The sequence below is a fragment of the Vipera berus genome, assembly GCF_964194415.1.
Source record: "Vipera berus genome assembly, chromosome: 1".
Lineage (NCBI taxonomy): Eukaryota > Metazoa > Chordata > Lepidosauria > Squamata > Viperidae > Vipera > Vipera berus.
This window is the reverse complement of record NC_138202.1, coordinates 242,578,388-242,600,247: the sequence shown is the minus strand read 5'-3', so window position 1 is coordinate 242,600,247 and position 21,860 is coordinate 242,578,388. Positions and strand designations below refer to the sequence as shown.

The following is a 21,860-nucleotide window of genomic DNA, read 5'->3' as shown; positions in this document are numbered from 1 at the left end:
TCTGTGTGGCGCTGCCGCTTCACCTCATCCACGTTTACTTTTTTTTACACTTTTTTTTTACAGTGCTGATCAACCCATCGTACGTGTAGCACCTGCCAGGTGCCGACGTACCACTAGTGGTACGTGTACCACCAGTTGAAAAGCCCTGCTCTAGTCCTTGGATGTAACAAATGTAACCATAATTTGGTTATAAAATGCCATTGTTGTTAAACAATTTTCCATTTTACAAGGTAGAGAACAGACCATATCTTTAGGCTGTTTTCACAAAACAAAAAGTTGGCATAATTCACTGCTAATCACATGGAGTCAGTAGTTTCTAAAAATATTATCTTCCTCTCCAATTCAAACTAACTTTTCACCTAAAAACGGGTGGGCAATATTTTGAAAGCCAAGGGCTGGACTTAGTGTTGGTAGGGAGGAATTCAGAGTGCAAAACAGGTGATGTGGTCAGCACATAGTGTGGAAGAAATAAAAATAACCTCATATGTCAGTCGTAACCCTTACAATGCAATTTTCATTTATTTCCTAGATGTCTTCAAAAGCAATGGCTAATCTCATAAATGCGAGAGAAATATCAATGGATTCTTCAAACATGGGCAATCTACACCTCAGAGAAATCAGAAAAAGCAGGCGGCAGCATCCGACTGACCTATTTTGGCCTCAAAAGGTAAGTGGAGTCAGATTATTACTTCTATGGGAAATCTGAAGAGAATTCCAAGGATATAAATTAGTTGGAAAATCAAGTAAACATGGTAGAGGAGTGGCCAGCCAATTCCACATTGTTGCCAAGAGAAAGACATGACTATAGCCACCAGACATCAAACTTGATAAAAAACACAGTAGTAGCAATGGCTGAGTCGGTGCTTAATTATGTTACTGCTAAACATTATTAGCCAATTTAGTGGTTAAAGCATCAGGCTAAAAACTGGGAGACAATGAGTTTTAGTCCTATCTGCAGCATAAAGCCATTTGGATGACCTTGGGCCAGTCACATAGCTACAAGAGTATCGTTTATATTAAAAAGATGTAGGCAAAAAGTCCGGGTAAAATTCATACCTAACAGAATTCCAGGCTCAGATGTGGCTAATTTATAACTCAATATCTTGTAACAACCCAGCCAATGTATTTAATATACAGCATATTGTGTGAATCTAGGCAACTGGATTAGATCAGTAAACATTTTTTTTATTCCATTCAATCATGTCCAATTCTTCAAGATTACCTGGATGTGTCCCTGCAGTTTTCTTGGCAAGGTTTTTCAGAAGTAGTTTACCATTGTCTCCTTCTTAGGGCTGAGAGAAAGTGATTGCCCAAAGTCATCTGGCTTTGTGACCAAGATAGGACTAGAAACTGGTCTCCCAGTTTCTAGCCTGGTGTTTTAATCACTACATCAAATTGGCTAATGATGTTTACCAGTGACATACTTTAGTACAAACTCGGCCACTGCTGCTCCTGCTTCTTCTATCAAGTTTGACTTCTGGTGGCTACAGTCATGTCTTTGTCTTGGCAACAATGTGGAATTGGTTTGCCACTCTCCTTTCCTGCCATGTTTATTTGATTGAGAAGCCCAGTGCTGAGAAGCCAAGTCAAATAAGCCTGTCTGTCCAGGAGCCAGTGACCCATCTTAGTGTGACATATATGAATTACTGTCCATAGTGCTTTGTTGGTATCTTTAATGATAGATCATTAAAGACACCACACTGGGCTATCAATCAAGGTTTTTTTTATATAAAAAAAACTACTGAGGATTGCTTAGGGAGTGGCCAGATATATCAGTTGAATACTTAACAATGGTAGGATCATGAGGCACTAGAAAATAATTTTCTCATAAATTTATACTAATGCATTCAAGAAGCACACATTGTTTCTCTATAGAATACTATAAGACTAATTACTCATATATTTTAACTTTTCAAAATTTCAGTCATGATAAGTGATAAACCCAGCATAGTTGGGAGGGCACTGCATTGTAAAAACTGATTTACAGGTCCTAGGCCAACTACAGTTCCAGGATCAAAAAATAATAATAAAAAAATCTAAGATAAAATAACCTTGTCATTTTTTTACTGTGGGCACAACTGCACACATCAAAAATGAAATTTAGTTGCCTGCTCTCAAAGTGGAACACATACATGACACACACCTAACCATACTATATACACATATGTATAGACCCACACCTCTACATATACATAATAAATAAATATTACATACTGTCCATCTTAAATATATAACGGAAAGAGGAACCTTGAGAGTTCACAAGGTTAATGCTGTATGGAATGAAACTATGGCTGAATCTGGATGTTCTGCTGCGGATACCACGAAGCCTCCTCCCAGAAGGTAACAAGGAAAACAGGTCGTGAAGAGGATGTGTAGTGTCCCACATACTCTTACAGACCCTGCTCAAGCAACACTTCTGTGATATGTCCTAGATGGAGGGAAGGGAACTGCCAAAGATCTTTTCGGCCATCCTCACCACTCTCTGCACTGCCTTCCTGTCTGAAGCAGTGATGCTTCCAAACCAGACTGTGATGCTGTATGACAGGATGCTCTCGATAGTTCCCCTGTAGAAAGTGGTCAGGACAGGGGAAGGAAGATGTGCTTTTCTCATGCGATGCAGAAAATGCAGGTGCTGCTGTGCCCGCTTCACCAGTTTCTCACTGTTGAGTGACCAAGCTAGCCTACTCGTTAGCTGCACACCCAGGAATTTGATGCTGGTAACCATCTCCACAGGTGAATCATTTATGCACCGAGAAGTGTGGCTGTGCCTGCCTTTTCTGAAATCGACAATGATCTCTTTGGTTTTTTCTGGTATTTAAAACTAGGCTGTTTTCCTTACACCAGTTCACCAAGATTTCCTTAGTTATAACTTTGCTTCAATTTATTTTAATATGTGTAGTTTAAGTCGAATTATATCAAGACGTCATGTTTACTGTGCGTTTTGTGCTCTTACTTTAATGCAAAGTATAACCATAAATGTAAAGGTCTTCAGAAATAATATTGCTTGGTGAGTATTTTAGCTAAAAAAAGGTCCACAACTAAATCACCAATAATTCTCAGCCTACATTATAAAACAAACATTTATTTTAGGACGCCTTTCGCTCAGTTTTTTTCCTTCAAAATCTGTAATTTGCTTCGGAATCAACTTGAAAGAGACTCTTTCACATCTTCGCCAAACATTATAAAGCCCGTTTTTATATATCATCGGCCTTTTACAATTTTCGCAAACTAAGCTCTTCCCGTAAATTATTTTATTCCCAACGTTTGAACAACCACTTTCATTCCTGAGATCCAGGCTCCTCTGTGGGGATTTAAATTCCACCCCGGAAGTCGACTCTTTCACGCAATGTGCTGTGGGAATTGTGGTTCCTGCTTCCCTCTAGCCTAGCGTCTTTACGACGAGGGCGGAAAAATGGCCCCCAAAGAAACCACAACTCCCCTGATCCTTTAGGTCGGCCACCACCTCCGCGCCGCGCAAGCGCATTGGCGAGAGCTGTTTTTTGAATCAGCGGCGTTGTTATTGACGCCATATTGCTGGTGTGGAAGAGTCACAGAGAGACGCGCCACGGCCCCCGCCGCAGTCATCGCTCTTCATCGGCGGCTCCAGGCCGGGTAGCCTCCCGTCAAGCCGCTCCCACCGGCCTAGACACCCTCCCGGATACGGCCCGGGGAGGATTTGCCGCGGGCGGAGCCTACAAGTCCAGCTGAGCCGGGCCCAGAGCTCCGGGCCGCTCCCTGGAGACGCAAGCGGAGCCGGCGGCCGGCAGGAGAAAGCCGAAGCGGCGCAGAGCGGTGGCGACCGGGCGTTTGACGAGAGGCGGCAGCGCGGGAAGCTCTCCCCTTCCTCCGCCCCCGTGACAGTCCTTCTGGCCGCCCCTGCGGTGCGAAAGGCCCGGTCGGCTCAGCTGCTGAGTCCCTTCCTTCTTCCTCCTCCTCTTCCTCTTCCTCTTCCTCCTCCTCCACCACCGACCCCCAGCCCGACTCGGCCATGGCGTGCGGCGCGACCTTAAAACGGACTCTAGATTTCGACCCTTTGCTCAGCCCGGCCTCGCCGAAACGACGCCGTTGCACTCCATTGTCCGCCTCGGCAGCCGCCGCCTCTTCCTCTTCGGCCTCCTTTGCCTCGTCCCCGCAGAAATACCTGCGCATGGAGCCTTCGCCCTTCGGGGAAGTGTCCACTCGCCTCACCACAGGTAAGGTTGTGAGGGGGAGACGGAGGCTGGGTGGGGCCGCGGAAGGGAAGGGGCGGCGGGCGAGCGAGCGAGGGGCGACAGAGACAGTCCGGGCGCTCCCCATACCTTGGAAGAGCCGGCCTTCCCTCCCAACGGGGTCGGGCCCGGCTCTGCTTTTCCACCGAAGCAGCAGCAGCAGCCGCCGCCTCTTCTGTTCCACCACCCCCCCCCCGTCCCGCCGCCGCCGCCGCTTCTTTATTTTTTTATTATTATATTATTATTTTTAGCTTTCGCCGCGGTGTCGGCACAATGGAAATGGCCGCCCTCCCCTCGGTGGGGGTGGGGAAGTGGCAAATACGGGAGAGGCCCCCGAAGGGGGGGGGAGTCGGTCGTCCTGGGCTTGCGCCGGGGGCTGCGAGGGGAGAAGAGGGGGACGAGCGTCGGCCTTCTTTCTGCGCCGGGTTGGGCGAGGGGGAGTAGGCTTCCCACCGCACCTTGGCCGCCCCCTCTCTCCTCCTTCCCCCCCCATTCCCCGCCGCCGCCGCCGCCGGGCAATCCCTTGGGAAAGGGCCGGGGCCTGGGCGGTGCGAGAGGTATCGGTGTGGCGGCGAGAATGAGGAACTGGGGAGTTCTCGCGAGGGCGGGCGGGCTCTGGGCCGAGGAAGGATCGAATGCAGCCCGTTCTCCTGCTCTGCCTTCCCTCCCTCCCCTCCCTCGGCCTCTTTGCCCTTCTTCGATCCCCTCCCGGTGCGGGCGATCGATCGATTTGCAGAAGCCATTAACTCTGGGAGGGAGCTCCTTTTGCCTGAGCGTCGACGGCGGGGCTGTTTCCCCGAGCCTGGCAGCAGCGCAGGAGGGGCGGACCCTGGTCGGCGTCTTGTCATCAATCACCCCAATGTAGGCCGTTTGGGAAAGGGCCGGGCCGCCTTAAAAGAGGAGAAGATAGCTTTTCTTTTCTTTTTTTGTCCCCCCTTCCTTCTTCCTCCTCCTCCTCCTCCAACACCGTTTGGGATTTGAAATCCAAGAGTGCCCACGTTTCCTGAAGCTTAGAGAGAGAGAGAGAGAGAGAGAGAGGAGAAGATAGCCTTTCTTTTCCTTTCTTTTTGTCCCCCCCTTCCTTCTTCCTCCTCCTCTCCTCCTCCTCCAACACCGTTTGGGATTTGAAATCCAAGAGTGCCCACGTTTCCTGAAGCTTAGCGATAATGGGTTTATATAATCAATAGTGTGTGTTTAGAATGCAGCAAATAGGCTGTGTAGACTGGTAAGCGATATGATTAAGGTGATTTATCTCGGCTCCTCTCCCAAAGACAAATTAGTGGCAGCATCAAGCTCTTGCTGTGTTGTCCCTCTGATGGGACGATTACCTCACCTTACCTCACAGTGTGGTTTCTCATAATGACTGTAACTGGCCTTTCTCCGGTATTGTTTTCATCTCTCTCTCTCCCTCTCCCTCTCTCCTGAAGAAAAGGCATTTTTCTCCCTCCTGCATAGTTGCAATTCTCATTCCATAATTGTCTAAAGTGTACGTGCCTGTTGGGAATGTTGATTTTACATCGGTTCATAACCTTGTTTCAGATAGGTGGCATTTCCATATTAGTAAGGAGTGACACTGTACCCACATGATTACCTAGTAAATTCTTTTGAAATGAGCTTGGAAATGTCTTTGATTTTGAAGGATGATGGAAATTTTAAATTATTACAATCTGAAATATTAATACCATGCCCTATAAATTGGGTAAGCAATTGGCATCCCCAAACTCATGTGTGAACTTCAGCCTACTTTCAACATTTTGCAAGCAAATAATTTGATTCTTCCTTGGCATTTGAGAGAAGGGATTATGATGTACTGAGCATTTATTTTAGTATCCCATCTAATTTATGTGCTGCTGCTGATTTTATTGGGATGCTAGAAATGATGAAATGTTTCCTGAGTGAGCAGCTTTTTGGTTAGTAGGACAAATTTATCATCCTTGTTATAAAGTAACCATTGTTAAAACTAAATGCAGCCAACTGTTTATTACCACATAAAGTGAGTGACTTCACTGAAAGTAGAAAGAAATATTCATCTTAATGAATATTTAATGTAAGTAGGGGGTTTAAAATTGATTCAATACAGTGGACAGCTAGGCATCTCAAGTCATTAAACAGTCATTGGAAAACACACTTTTGAAACATGAGCTCCTGGAAAAAACCTATTAAAGAATAACGCTGTTGAAAGGTATAAATGGATGGTTGGCTAAGCTAAGCAATTCCATTTAAAATAGAATATAGACAGGTTAATTGTGCAGAAACAGCCTTGTATTTAAATATTTAATAATGATGTTTCTAAGATACTAATTAAGGCAGGAGATCAATAATTCCACACACACACATAATTGTGTAATTACCGTACATGAAATCTGTCACTCAGGTATGTTCCTTTGAAGTGTGAGTTCACAATATATGAATGTATTTTCATTGCATTAAAAGCCTACATTTCTACCTATAAAATGCATCATATAAAAATGCATTAGGGTATAACATTCTGATCTAATAAAGATAAGCATATACTTAAACTAATAACTAGTGTCTAGTTTGTTGGGTAGAGCTAGGGAGATCCAAGTACAAGTCCCTCTGCTACTATGAAAACTTACTGAGCAATTTTGAAATGTCCATTCTTTTTTTGTTGAACCTGTCTTACAGGGAATTTGCACCTGAAATATCTTTGCTGTGGAAGAATAAAGTGTTATTGCCTAATGAATCATAAGAATCATAGAATGAAAGAGTTGAAGAGGTCTTTGTGGTTATCTAGTCTAACCCATACCCACTGAAGCATTCTACTAATAGCATCACTGGAAATACTTGTAATTCTTAATTGTGGTGTGTCAACATTTGCATTTACAATTTTCAGTATTACATAGATTATTATAGAAATGTGTGGTGTTCCTTGGTGATAATTGTTATGGCAAGACTGAATGGCTGTACATACCAGCATGTCAGGAAATTCAGATTATTCCATCTCTTAATATTGGGGGTGAGTTATTACCCCCCGTAGATAAGGCTCGCAATTTGGGTGTCCTCTTAGATTCACAGCTCTCCTTAGAAGATCATATAGGAGCTGTGACTAGAGGGGCCTTCACCCAGGTTCGTCTGGTGCGCCAGTTGCGACCCTATCTGGACCTGGATGCCTTGCGTACAGTCACCCATGCACTTGTGACCTCTCATCTAGACTACTGCAATGCTCTTTACATGGGGCTGCCCTTGAGAACCACTCAGAAGCTTCAGCTGGTACAGAATGCAGCTGCACGAGTTCTTTTGGGGGTCTCCCGATACTCCCATATTACACCTCTGCTCCGTGAGCTGCACTGGCTTCCAGTTGCCTTCCGGGTAAAATTCAAGGTGCTGGTGATGACATACAAAGCCCTACATGGCATGGGTCCGGATTACCTACGGGAGCACCTACTGCCGGCGTCAACTTCCCTCCGCCCTGTACGTTCCCACAGAGAGGGCCTCCTTAGGGTACCACCGGTCAGAGAATGTCGGCTGGTGACCCCCAGGGGGAGAGCATTCTCGGGTGCACCAATCCTTTGGAACCGCTTACTGGCTGAACTCCGGATGGCCCCCGACCTTCGCTCCTTCCGGCGTGATCTAAAAACTTATCTATTCGAACAAGCCGGCCTGGCCTGATGGGTTTGGGTTTTAACTTTATTTTAACTAACCTACAACATTGGGCAGAATCATTTAACTTTAAATCTTGTAACCTATATTCTTATTTTTATTGCCCTGTACACCGCCCTGAGTCCTTCAGGAGAAGGGCGGTATATAAATCAAATAAATAAATAAATAAATGTTAATATTAATTTCTGATAACTTGATATTCTTTGAGGAATGATAGATGCTGCAGAATACCTTTGGCTTATTTCATAGTTTGTTGCTATCTGTCATATTTCTATTATGGGGACAGTTGGAAGAAAACAGATGTCCCGCACAATAAAGGTGCCACTATTCATATTACTATTCATTGTGGATGCAGTTGATATGATAGTCAATAAACATTTTAGAAAATTTCTGTATCACATGTTAATTTTTCAGGGTAGCTTCTAAAGATTCAGTAGACAAAATAACCTTAACCACAACTCCCAGAATATCCAGGCTGCATTGTGCAATGCTGGGAGTCGTAATTCAATGATTTACAATACTTCAAATAAAAGCACAAGCACCCTTCCCCCCACAAAATAAAATGATCAATGCATTTTTGTAGATAGTAAAATATGTACTAAATTATTTCACAGTTATAAAATCTTTAAAATATGTATGGAAAAATATGCAGTGAAGTATATTACATTTTTCTGCATATTTACCTAGAGGTAAGTTATTTAACACAGACTAATCTATGAGTAGGGACACGGTGGCTCAGTGGGTTAGGATGCTAAGCTTGTCGATCAGAAGGTCGGCAGTTTGGCGGGTCGAATCCCGAGTGCCGCGTAGCAGAGTGAGCGCCTGTTACTCGTCCCAGCTTCTGCCAACCTAGCAGTTCGAAAGCACGTAAAAATGCAAGTAGAAAAATAGGGACCACCACGGTGGGAAGGTAACAGCGTTCCGTGCGCCTTTGGCGTCTAGTCATGCCGGCCACATGACCACGGAGACGTCCTCAGAAAAGCACTGGCTCTTCGGTTTTGAAACGGAGATGAGCACCGGCCCCTAGAGTTGGAAACGACTAGCACGCATGAGCGAGGGAACCTTTACCTTTACCTAATCTATGAGTAAAATATAGGATTACATGCTAAAGTAATTGAAACAAAGTTTTATTTAAAAATTGGCATGATTATATTTGTATTATGGTATATTCATTAATAGATTCTTTTCTGTGCCTTAGCTCCTTCAGTTTTACTGTGGAAAGTGGAGGATGTTTCAGAGATTTGAGATGCTTAGGGAAAGAGAACTAGAAAATCTGATTTTAGAAATAGACTATTATTCGCATATTTGAAATATCCCCCAGTAAATATATAAAGTGATAATGACAAGTAAATATAATTATTTTTGATTTAACTGGATTCCACTCCACTTATCTTCTTTTTATGAAATGTTGCATTTCTTAAAAATTCATGGAAAGATATGTAATAATAGAAAACTTCCAGGTTTTGGAATATATTTTAAGATCACTGGTTATATTTGTATTGTCTTTCCCATTATAGCACAGTGTTGTGTTGTCATCTCTGGGATTAAGGCCTTTGAATGTTTGTGTTTAAAAATAAAAATCTAAATTTGATAAATGAGGGATAAAATCTAACTTTGAAGTTGTGATTCTGTAGCTGATGTATACTTGGATATATACTTGTTAAAGATGGTAATAAAGGGAAAACGGACAGTTTTAGTGTGAACGTTGCATCTAATTTTAAATTTTTGTTTGGACAACAATACAGTATTGTTTGTTAATACCATCAGGCTCTCTTCTGCTTCGTATTGATTTTCTGCTTAACATTTGTCATCATCTACAGGAACATTCATATTTTAGGGTTGTTGTTTTTTTCTCTCAGACTAAGGCTTTTGTGCAGTGGGCTGTGCATTGACATTGTACACAAATAAAAATTATTTTCTCTGTTAGCTAACTACAATTTTTCTTCAGTTTGGAAATTATAGTTACACTTTGGCTAGTTGGACTGTTTATAAAAAGGTAGAAGCTCCTCAGGTTGTACTTGATTTCTAGTGACTGCATGAATACATCTATGTATTAATTGATTTTTCAAATTATTATGGTAACTGGGCAATTTAGCATACAAAGCACTTAAAGAATTAAATTCCCAAAGGAAACGTTATCCAGAAGAAGCAATAGCCACAGTCCCCCTCCATAAAAAATAAAAACAATACCATTCCAGGTGGTAACTTCTTATAATGTAAATCCACTATTTATTTTGCTGGATTTGTAAGGCCATCTAATCAAACTCAAGGCAGTGTTTTCATTTAACAAAATACCAGAGTAATACACTTGTATCCTTATTACACTTGTACAATGTCTTGTACAAAAGATCAAAATGGATGTGTGCTATGCTGCCATCAAAAACTTTGAAAGGTGGATTATACTGAGAGATGATCAGTGCAAAGCCACCAAGTGAACATCATACCTGAGTAGGGATTTAAATCTGAGTTTTCCTGAATTCTCAGTTTTACATACATACATACCATATATACATACATACATACTCATTCCATCATGTGGTTCCTTTTCAGACTAAACAACCTTAGAATTGAGTGATAATTATTTTATTGCAACTACAATCATATGTGTAGAATATATACCTGGAAGAGTCCCATGATTTACTCAGAAACGCAATGAAAATATATTCAGAATTGTACTATCATTTCTTGTATAACTTCAAGAAGAGAATTTTGACTTAGCACGCTCTTGATATATCAGTTTTAATGAGAACCATATTGTGCAGTATAAAGTTGTTAAATTACTAGATGGAAGCTTACATTTATTTACAATATAGCTATTTCAAAAATTTTCACAGTTGCTTGACTTTGAACGTTTTTGAATTACCTTGTGAGCATTATCTTAAACTAGTTCACAAATGTCTATTCATCATTTAATGACTTAAATGTATGGCTGAACCATCAGAGTACATATTTAGAACATTGTAAATAATTACTGCCAAGATCCAGTGTTAATGGACTTGGCTTACATTCATAAATGCCACTGGCAACCTATGTAGTCATATGAGCCTAAGTCTTAGGACATTGTTCCAATAAACTACTTTTGCAGCAACATTTTATCCCTATATTAGTGGTGCCTTATTTGAAAAACTAAAAGTGTTATACTTCACAATTAAAAATAGTAAAGTTAGTTAAAAATATTGTTGATGTGTTCATAGAGTATTTTCCTTTGTTATGTGAAATGTACCATACTTTAGTATCAATTTGAAAAAGCATGTAGATATGTCAGTTGATTTTTTTTACCAGTCTCCATAGAATATTTTAAATATCCTCTTCCATATTTATTTTTATTCCAAAAGTAAAATTATGTATCTAATATCTAACTTATATAATATCAGAATATGAATTTGGGGGTGTATGTTAATTTTTGCTAGATTTTCCTCTTTTTTCTTAAAAATTAAAATCCATATTAAACAAAACTGGCTATTCTGCTAGTGTGATCAGTATGAATCCACTTCACAAGGTCAGGTCTGTATATATTGCTTGAAGCAGGAATAGTCAGTATCAAGGATGCTATACCTGGAAGAGCACTTGATTGTCTTGAAGAACTAATATGCCTTGTTTGCTGTATGTCCACTGATTATAATAATGACACTTTTAATAATAGCGTAACATACATTGAAAATGTCAAGCTATGTGTCAAAGGGAAACTGAGGTTATAGATGGCAAAATAATAGGCATAATGTGGAAGTGGTGCTGTTTACATTATTGTGATGGAATAATGTTTACATTATTGAAATGGAACAATGTTGCATCATATTTCATTGAGTCACTAGAAAATTGGGATATGACATATTTGTATAAAATATTATGAGAAGACATCAGTGTCAGATTGATTAGTCTGTAGTTTCTCCTTTCCCCACTTTTTGTTGTTGTTGTTAAAGAGGAGCATTTGTCTCCTTTAGTAATTTGGTTCTTTACCATATCTCCAGGAATTCTCTGTGATAAAACAATGAAGTCTGATCTAGTCATTAGCTAGTAATTTAGAATGTGGTTTACTTTGAAATTTGCTCTAAACATCAAAATAAAGAGATTTCTTAACATTTCTGTCAGACTGAAATTTCACGTTTGCTACTTCATTTTGCTCTTTACAATATTCTGGTGGGAGTTTTTTTTTATTAAAGACTGAATCAAAGACGAATAGCTTTCCCTTTTATTTATCAGCATTTCTGTGTCTTCAGCCACTTGTGCACTGAACCTTTTTTATTCTAAAGATGCTCAAAGAAGCCCTCAATATTGTTCTTAGCATTTTTTACCAACCTCAGCTCATTTCAAGCTTTTGTCTTCCTGACATTAGCTTTGCCAGTCCTAGAAAAATCCTAATGTATCCCTTTTGGTGGCAAATCTTTATGAGCATGCATATTTAAGCTCATCATCTAGCTGCATTTAACAACTGTCTTCTAAAGGAAGTTGGGGGGATTTTATCCAATATGTTCAAATAATTCAAGCCACAATATTTTAATTAGGAAGATTTTATTCTCATTTATAGTGATCATGCATCTTTGGTGTTTGATAAAAATGTAAATTCATCAGCATTCAGAATGCTTGTTTCTAGACAATACATACAATAAAATTATTTTGTAAAAATGAATCTAGAGGACAAGCAATAACAGTGAAGTCACTTGGAGTTAAATCAGCTCAAATTCAAAGATGGCACAGTATGAATATTTTTGCAATTATACATAGGATAACAGCCATCTTTAAAATTGTATTAATTATGTTTTCTGAAGAAAGATAATATTTAACAAAACCTTGATAAACATTTTTTTAAAAAAATTTAAACAATCCCTCTTGGGACAAGAACCTTGAAGTAGAAGTTAGATTTAATTAATAAAATATTCTTCTTAGGTAAGAGGAATACTGCTTTTTCTGAAAAGGAAATAAGAGATTTACTGTAATTGTATTTTGAATGAATTACTCCATATGCTTTATGTACCAGTGGGATTGTCTATTGCTGATAGAAGTTTGGTCACTGGAGTCGTGTGGCTTTTTAAAATCTCATCAGCAATCTTTAGCCCTGTATTGGAATATTGACCCTGATAATTCCATATTTCAGGTGGTCCAAGTGAGAGAATCAGTGCTAGGATTCTCTTCAGGTGAGAAAACAGGCTAGAAAAGGTATTTTATTCTTTTTTATTTGGGAGTACATTATTAGGGTCTGTTTTCCTTGCCAGTTCCAACTTTGATTTTTTTTTAAGGATCTTGACTTAAGTTTTTAAGTGGATCCTGCAACAACTGTAATAGCCAACAGTATTAGAACAATAGCAAGTGTTACATCAAATACATTTTGGGAGAATTAATTTAGATTTCCTGCTTTGTTCAGGGAACCTGTTACAAACTAATTACATTTAGTACACTGGCTTTTTTTGAAGCACCAAACTCCTGCTATAAGTAATGGAATACTGCAACCACACAGGCTGATAATCAGTTCTTTTGATTTTTTTTAATCTCGGGTAAATTCTTAGGATTATCCCTGACTATATAGTAAACATTTTGATGACATACTTCAGGCAAAAGCTTTTTCCTCGAACACTAAAGACTTCAGGAATGTAGTCTGTTCATCATTTTGTTTTACTTTATCTTTGGAGTCATATTCAAATTCTTCCCCCTTTTCCAGGTGTACTCCATCATACTACTTCATTGACTTTGCCTTTGCACTTTTAGAGCAGTTTGTTAACTGTGCTCATTTCCATATTTCCAGTACCCTACAATATATTTAGAAATTATCTTTTTGAATTCTAATTATTTTCTGAACTGTTTCAGAACCTTTTAAAATCTATTTTCCATTTTATAAAATAGATTTGTTTTATAAAAAAGTCAAATGATTTTATATGCCCTGAAAGGAAATCTAGAGAAATGTTGCTGATGTGTGGAATAAACTCTGAATTTGACTTGATGGCATATTTAATAGATTTGTGATCAGGTTGAAACCAGATTCTTGCAAGTTGGTACTTTTCTGCAGTAACTGTTGCTAATCCCTTTAGTAGGAGGAATTGCAGCTGCTATCATAAGAAATTAAGGGGGGAATAAGATTGCTGTGTTTAGCAATGTGAATAGAGTACACATCAATAGTAAGTATAACTTTGCTAATAATTTTAGCAAGGGTGGCTAGTTGGTGTATTTGAGTTACATGTTGTTGTTATGATATCCTTATGTTCAATGTAGTCTCTGATGGCCCTTAAATGAATTGTGTTTGCCTAAGAAGTTCATTATTGTAAAATATTGGCTCATAGTTTTCTCAGATTAGAGATTTCTTAGCTAGGTGATTGTCTGAGATTGTTTCTACTGGGGTTTTTTTCTTTCCCCCTTTGGGTATTTTTAAGGTATAAATTTATATAATTATTTATTGAACTTAGTTATTAGACTAAGTTTCCATTGGGAATGCCTGTAAGAAAGAATGGCATCCACATTAAGAAAAGTTGTTTGGTAAATTGAAATAGCTAGCAACCATGAGTTGTTGTACATCTGGATTCCACAATAATATATTGGAGATAGGCAAGTTTTTATGTGAATTCCAGGGCTTAGATCCCTAAATGTTACAATTTTATATACAGATAATTTAATGTGCTCTTTTGTTATAATCTTGGTTCTAGATATATTATTTGCTGACAGAATAAAATATGTTTCTGAGTTTTCTGTGAAACAATTAAATGTTCTTGCAGATATAACAGGCATGCAAAAATACACTTCTTTGGTCATGGACAAGAAAGATTCTCAAACATAGTGGTACCTTGGTACTCATCCTTAAATAGTTCCAGAAGGCATGATGAGTATCCAAACCAATGAATATCAAACAGGTTTTTCCCATAAGGAATAATTTAGGCAGCCAACACATACAAGTTTCTAGCTTGTGCATTGAGTACCAAACAAACGATGAGTACCGGGAGAAAATTTTCATGTCACAATGTGTTGAGTACCAAATTCGATGAATTTCAAAGCAGTTGAGTACCAAGGTACCACTGTAATAGAATAATGGCTGCTTCTGTGGACACTGGACAGAAATCATTGGAGGAGGGACAAGAAAGACAGTGCTGAATTTTCACAGAAAAAATATAGCAGCTTACAATATAAAATATCTTACTTAATTGCTCCTATTGAAGATACTAATATGTATGCAGTGAACAATTATAGGTAGTTCTGGACTTAGACCATAATTCAGCCTAAAATTTCCATTGCTAAGCAAGACAGTTGTTAAGTGAGTTTTGCCCCTTTTTATAACCTTTCTTGCGACAATTGTTAAGTGAATCTGGCTTCCCCATTGACTCTGCTTGTCAGAAGGTCGCAAATGGTGAACACATAAGACCAGGACACTGCAACTGTCATAAATACATGCCAGTTGCCAAGAATCTGAACTTTGATCACATGGCCATGAGGATGCTGCAAGAGTCATGTGAAAAATGGTCATAAGTCACTTTTTTCAGTGCTGTTGTAACTTCGAATGGACAACGAATGAATGGTTGTAAATCAAAGATTACCTGTTCTGCAAAACCTGTGGATGCTTCTGTAATGTAACCCAACTAGTGGAACAATATCATATATGTGTAGGAATGAAAGAAGTATGTTTTATACCTTTCTTAGTCTGAAACCTGGAAAGATAATATGAATTATATTTTTACTAGTGCTATGTTGTGGAAGGAAAACATAGGTAATGGTTATGTTCTACTAGTTTCCATGCTATTATTATCTAGGGGAAAGCAGAGAACACTGTCAGTGGGATTAATGCTGTTTTCTTTATTCCATATCTTGCAGCTGTATGAAATGTGTGAATAGGGTTGGAAATTGTAGAATGATTTTTAATTGATAAGTTGAACTTCTGAAACAATTGACAATGCCTATAACGCCATTTGTTAAGAGTATTTTCTCTTAATTTAAATTGTTTGAAATGCCTGAGATAGAATTTGTACTCATGTTCAGTACATTTCTTTTTTCTAGAGCAAATTCTGTACAATATAAAACAGGAATACAAACGCATGCAGAAGAGAAGACATCTAGAAAACTTTCACCAAACAGATCCTTGTTGTTCTACTGATGCACAGTCACAAGCATTTCTCCTTTCTGGACCAGCTTTGCCAGGTGAAGATTTTAGAATAAGAATGCATTTGAATTTGGGTCAGATTGTGTTTTTCTCTAAATAGACAATCAAAAGAATCACAGTGATATATTAGTATTATTACTAGCATGAGTTTTAAGTTAAAATTTAATGATGCTTATCCAGCTGAATAGATACTGGTGGCAGATCTGTCCCCCTTCTTCTGTCTTCAGGTGCATTGTGGAGTGGAATGCTGGAGAATTCTGGGTCACATTTACTTTTAGCCATTTGTAAATAAAACCTGAATGGTTGTAGTAATTTGGTATTTCTACCGTTACTACATCTGATGGACCTTTCTTTGTTTGGAAAATTTATATTGCTGCTTGCTCAACGGCAGCATACTTCTATAATTCTAACTTTGTATGTGTGTACCTTTTAAGTCAGTTTTTTATTCCTGGTGACTGCTTAAACTTTCTGAGCAAGGGCTTTTGGAGTTAGTTTACCACAGTCTGCTTTCTATGCTGAGAGAGTAACTGGTCCAAGGTCACCCAGCTGCTTCCTGTCAAAGACGGGACTAGAAGTCATGGTCTCCCAATTTCGAATCTGGTGCCTGGTCCACTACACTAAATTGGCTGTAGAGTTATATAACTGCTGATTTTTAATACATGGCCAACATTTAATTCAGAGGCTTGTACTTAAAATGTACTGAAGCCGGTGGGCTATATATAAATGCAGTCTTTTCATTAGAGTTTAAGTTTCCATGATGGTTGTAATCTGATTCTCAAAGTACTTTAAAGTGAACTGTTATCTACATTAATCTTCTGGAAGATCCTCTAAAGCACAGGTCTGCAACCCGCGGCTCCGGAGCCGCATGCGGCTCTTTCAGACATCTCCTGCGGCTCCCAGTCCTCTGCCATGTGCAGTCCCCCCCCCCCCCAAAAAAAGTGGGACTAAAAAAGTTCAACCAATCAATTCAAATATGCAGGGTAGGTGCATATCTCGCCTTGGCTCCACTCTTCAGTCAAACCCTGATGTGCGCATGTACGCGCATGCACACACATTTTTTGCGGCTCCCAGTTTTTCCTTTTGTGAGGGAACCGGTTCCGAGTGGCTCTTTCACTGTTTCAGGTTGCTGACCCCTGCTTTAAAGCATATTTGAATTACCTCTGGAAATATTTGTTCAAAGGTACTTCATCTGCAGCGTCACCACCACTGAAAAAAGAACAGCCCCTCTTTACTCTCAGACAAGTTGGAATGATCTGTGAACGCTTGCTCAAAGAACGTGAAGAGAAAATCCGTGAAGAGTATGAAGAAATCTTGACCACAAAACTTGCAGGTATTGTAAAAACAAAATGTACGTCAACTGTTATATTTTCCATCCTGATGCTCAGCTTGTTGATACCTTGTTGTATGACTACCTATTTCTGGGTGGCAATTGCTGTACTTTACTCTGGCTTCAAATAATAACCTTTCTGCTTTGCAGGAACAGCATGATTAATTTACACCACTTAACTTTGAAATCATTTAGTTTTTTTAGATGTTTTAACTACCTTTAAGCACAGGTAAGATTAACGTTCAAGAGTTCTGAATGTTCTCAGCCAGCATTTGGTGGCTTCTAGGTTGCTTACTTCTTAGCTTGACAAATTGCAGCTGATGAGGATGGAGAGGATGGGATACTATAAGAATCGGCACTCTCCGTGTTGACTCAAATTTTCTTAGAGAAGCATTTGACTAATTTATTAAGATAACAAGAGTGCTACAAATTTCCTTATATTTTTAGTGTCATTCACTAATAACAAGGATGCCACTTACCTGCTTTAACTCTTGTAACCTGTTGAAATAAAGTCACATAAGGATAGAATCTGGTTTTTTGTTAACATAGAGTGTAGAGCAGTGATTTTCAACCTTTTTTGGGCAAAGGCACACTTGTTTCATGAAAAAAATCACGAGGCACTCCACCATTAGAAAATGTTAAAAAATTTAACTCTGTGCCTATATTGACTATATATAAAGTAATTCTCTTGAATAGGAATCAAATAAACACAAAGAAAGTATTTTATAATTACTTTTCAATTTTTCCCACTGCACACCAGGCAACATCTCGCGGCACACTAGTGTGCCGCGGAACAGTGGTTGAAAAACACTGGTGTAGAGTATCCTTTTATAGGAGAAGGTTTCAATTGTGCAGTAGAACACCTTTCCCTTAACTGCTGTATTCCCACCACTTTGTTTTGGTATAACTTTATCCTTGTGAAAAATGGAGGAAAGGCATAATTGTTATGCCAGCAGTTGAGATATTTACATATATCTCCATATGTTATATGCACTGGAAATGTTATTTGAATTTCATGAAGCATTTGTCCTTAAGATGACTAGAAATTTTTAGTAAAATCTTGGTAGCATACTATTACCCTTTTCTGTATAATTAAGAAAATACTTTTCAGTGCTAAAAAAAATGTAATAAAATACTGCAGCATGATGTCCCTAGGTGTTGCCACTTGTGACCCTTTGAGGTCATCCAAAATGTGCAGACCTAGACTGGAAAAATGCTTATTTGTTCAGTCATGATACTGAAGGAGCTGATACAATATGGATACAACGGGACAGTGGTTTATTTTCATGAGGGAAGGCAATTCATCATCCCCTTGACATTCACTCTTCATTTCTTCGGATGACACCACAACCCTAAAAACACATTTTAAGAAAGATTCATGTTTCAGCAAGCATAGTCATCTTTGTATGCCAGACATTGAATTCCACCTGCATGCAATGTTTAAAGAATATTTTCCTCGTGTTGCCTTGTAAAGAAGCACTTTCATGTATGGTACCTTACCTTAAATATTCTTTGATCACAGAACAGTATGACGCATTTGTGAAGTTTACGCATGATCAAATCATGCGACGATATGGAGAACAGCCTGCAAGTTGTGAGTATTTTAAGCTGTCTTCCTTGATGTTAGATTTTGGTGGCTTGAGAAAGTAGAATGGGGTGGAGTGGAACTCTCTACTTCTCTGCTCTTCTAAGAGTGGAATCATCCCAACAGTGGAGTGGTCTTCATTTTTTAACTGGGTTTCTTGCTTTTGCTTTAGTTGTGTAAATTCTTCAGTTATATTATTTCTTGACTTGATTCTTGTTTCCTTTTCAGATGTTTCATGAATCATGTTTTCTGCATATGTGGGCAGCCCTGAAACCCTGTTCTATTGTTGCAAGCTGTCCTTTAAAGACTTGCAACAATGCCATATTCCCTCACTCTCTCCTTTCCCCCCCCTCCTCTGTATACACTGGTTATTTCAAGCTTTTGTCAGTGGCAACCACTCTTATGCAGCAACTGGTTTTGGAGTGCTCCCTGATGTCAGTACCACCTGGATGTGGACCTTTGCTACCTGTTAATACCAGTGGTCTCATTTGCTGTATCATTACAATTTGGCTTCTGTTAATAAGTTTGAAAAGAAAAAGGATTAAAGCTGGTGTATTTAGAGCTCTGCCCTTAACTGGTTGTGTAAATAAAAGTGTAGAATGACACTTCTGACTGAAGTTAGTGTGGTTTTCATAACTGTGCACTGCAAAGTTGTATTCACAGTTAAATTAGAATGTAATCCCTGGACAACTTCTAAGCAAATAGCCCACAGTACTGCCTGTGAAATAGTGAAGGAGGGCATTTTTGTATTCCATGACTTTTTTGGGGGGGGGTGTTTAAGAATGGGTTTATATAAGTTCTCATTTTTGTAGGTTTTATTTATTCTATCAAGTCTTTAACAAATGTTTATTGCTGCAATTTTTCAGTGTATCATTTGTTTTACTGCCCTTGTAGTACTGGAATTTAGTTGAAAGAATAAAACATTTACTTCTAACCTGTGTTTTTACCTATATAAGTGGCATTTTTGCCATCATTCAAATAAAATAGATGTGAGTGTACTAAATGAAACTTCTATGTTTTAATATTTATTAGGTAATAGTTCAGAAAGAAAGGTATAGATATGAATGTTTTAGAAAGCTTTGTTAAGGTCGACAGGCATGCTGAGGGCTAATTTGAGATTTCGTAGGTAACTTTGGCCGCCCTCAAGCATTCCTTTCCCGTAGTAGGTGGTGTGAGCGAAGAGGGTATGGGCATGCTACCTTCATTCCTCCATAGTTTTCATCGTCCTCATATGTAGAAAGGTGAATCTTCACTGGAGACCCTCCTGTAGTCACAATTCTTTTTGTATTGTTTCTCACGGAAAATCAAGTTTCCAAACTGTTAGCAAAGCCTTCACTGATACTGAAGAGGGGTGGTTTTTTTTACTGTAGGCAGCCACCTTCCTGTGAGTGAGGCTGACAGAAATTATGGGTAAAGCAGGTATGATCTCTTCATCTTCCTCTCCTCTACCTTACATAATAAGTATACCTGAACAGTAATTTCTGACACTCAGAAATGTGAGCTTAGCCAAGATGCTTTTTGAAAGTAGCGTATCTTAAGGAAGAGTTAAGTTTTGAGAAACTTTCTTCATCCCAGATCGAAGGCTTTTGAAATGTCCTTGCTTTGGAAGCAATTTGAGGTCGAAGAAAATGGCCTCAATTTTTATATCGGCATTTCAGTGGCTGTTCTTTCCAAGTTTAAAAAGAACGTTCCCATATACACCTTATCTAATGGATCATTTGTTTTTTACTTCTGTTATTGTGACCGAACTCAATGTGTGAACCTTTTTCTAGGGAGTTGCCGGATTTGCCTACTTGCAGCTGCAAGATTGTAAATTTGCCATTTATATGGATAAAGAAAACTTGATTAGACCTTTTGGATTACTTTTCCCCTCTTAAGTGGATCTATTACATTAATGACTTTACTGTGCCGCTGCTACTGAAATCACTACAAAAGCATTCTAGTTATACTCTCATGACTTGCATTTAAATACCCATCTATTCACCTCTCTGAAACAAATTCTTTATTCTAAGCAAGAAGTTTGTATTTTATCTTCCTGGCATGTATGTAATTTTTAACAAGATTTCTATTACAGAACTTCTGCAATTTTGATTCATGGATTTTAATATGCTTCCGCTATACATTTGCACTGGATTGTTGGCTTTGAGCCTTTGAGAATATAGATAAAGGGGCAAGAGTATTAAGCACAGAACGGACTTAAAGCATATGGTGTAGTTCACTGCTGCTAAGATCAAGTGCTTTTGATTCCCTAAGGTCTGTGAACTATAAGAAAATTGCTCTGAGCTCTTTGGAAAGTGATGTAAAACATGTATTTAATTTGGGGATGAGGGGCACAGATGTAGGTTCACTGGAATATAGTACCTTAATTAAAGTGTTTACATGCTAAAATGCTAAGTCTGTTCTTCTCCTGCAGCAGTATTCATGAACAGTTGGTAGCCTTGCAAGTAGAAATCCCCCTATGGGGTGGTAAAGAAAGCCTTCTTTGTGCATTATTGGCAATTTGCTTTACATGTCATTTTCCTTGCAAATAGTTGCAGTGTCTGTTCCTTGCGAAAATGTGTTTGCATATTTATATTTGGGGTAAAAGGTTTCTTGAGCGGCCCTCCCACATTCCAAAATGATTAGTTTGGGAATGTCAGTTTGTCTTTAATTAACAAAACTGGAGCTGAAAAACTGAAAATGTATCCAAAGAACAATAGTCCCAGTGTTATGTGGTGATTAAGATTCTGATTTGGACTTGGAAGGCTTAAGTTGAAATTCTCAAAATTTACATGAAGCTTACGATATTACATTGGGCCAATTCATCCTCTTGCAACCCATTCTATAGAATTGTGGAGATAAAATTAGGGGAACCTCCATGAAAGCCAAGAATTTTCAGAGAAAAGATGGGCTGTAAATGATACAGTAGCAGGAAATTGATTTTAAGGTTGCAGTTCTAGTATGAACAAAACATTCTAATTTAACTAAAAACGTGGGTAGAAGTTTCACAAACCTGGACATCATAGTTGTCACTCAAGATTTATATAACACTTTGCCATGCATAAATGA

The 21,860-nt window shown here is 38.9% G+C and overlaps 1 protein-coding gene across 1 annotated transcript; it reads left to right on the top strand.

Moving 5' to 3' along the window:
- The first annotated feature begins 3,334 nt into the window (after positions 1-3,334).
- Positions 3,335-21,077, top strand: AKIRIN2 (akirin 2). The gene is made up of 5 exons (XM_081313828.1): positions 3,335-4,193; positions 15,798-15,938; positions 17,081-17,230; positions 18,750-18,821; positions 19,041-21,077. Exons 1-5 carry the CDS (start codon positions 3,989-3,991, stop codon positions 19,049-19,051), a joined length of 579 nt encoding a protein of 192 aa, XP_081169954.1. The 5' UTR covers positions 3,335-3,988; the 3' UTR covers positions 19,052-21,077.
- Positions 21,078-21,860: the final 783 nt, after the last annotated feature.

Bases quoted from the DNA above. Each gene is read 5' to 3' on its own strand.
- AKIRIN2 (XM_081313828.1), top strand. From the start codon at position 3,989: ATGGCGTGCGGCGCGACCTTAAAACGGACTCTAGATTTCGACCCTTTG. The intron at 4,194-15,797 runs GTAAGGTTGTGA...TCTTTTTTCTAG, and splicing joins GTCCACTCGCCTCACCACAG to AGCAAATTCTGTACAATATA. The intron at 15,939-17,080 runs GTGAAGATTTTA...ATTTGTTCAAAG, and splicing joins TTCTGGACCAGCTTTGCCAG to GTACTTCATCTGCAGCGTCA.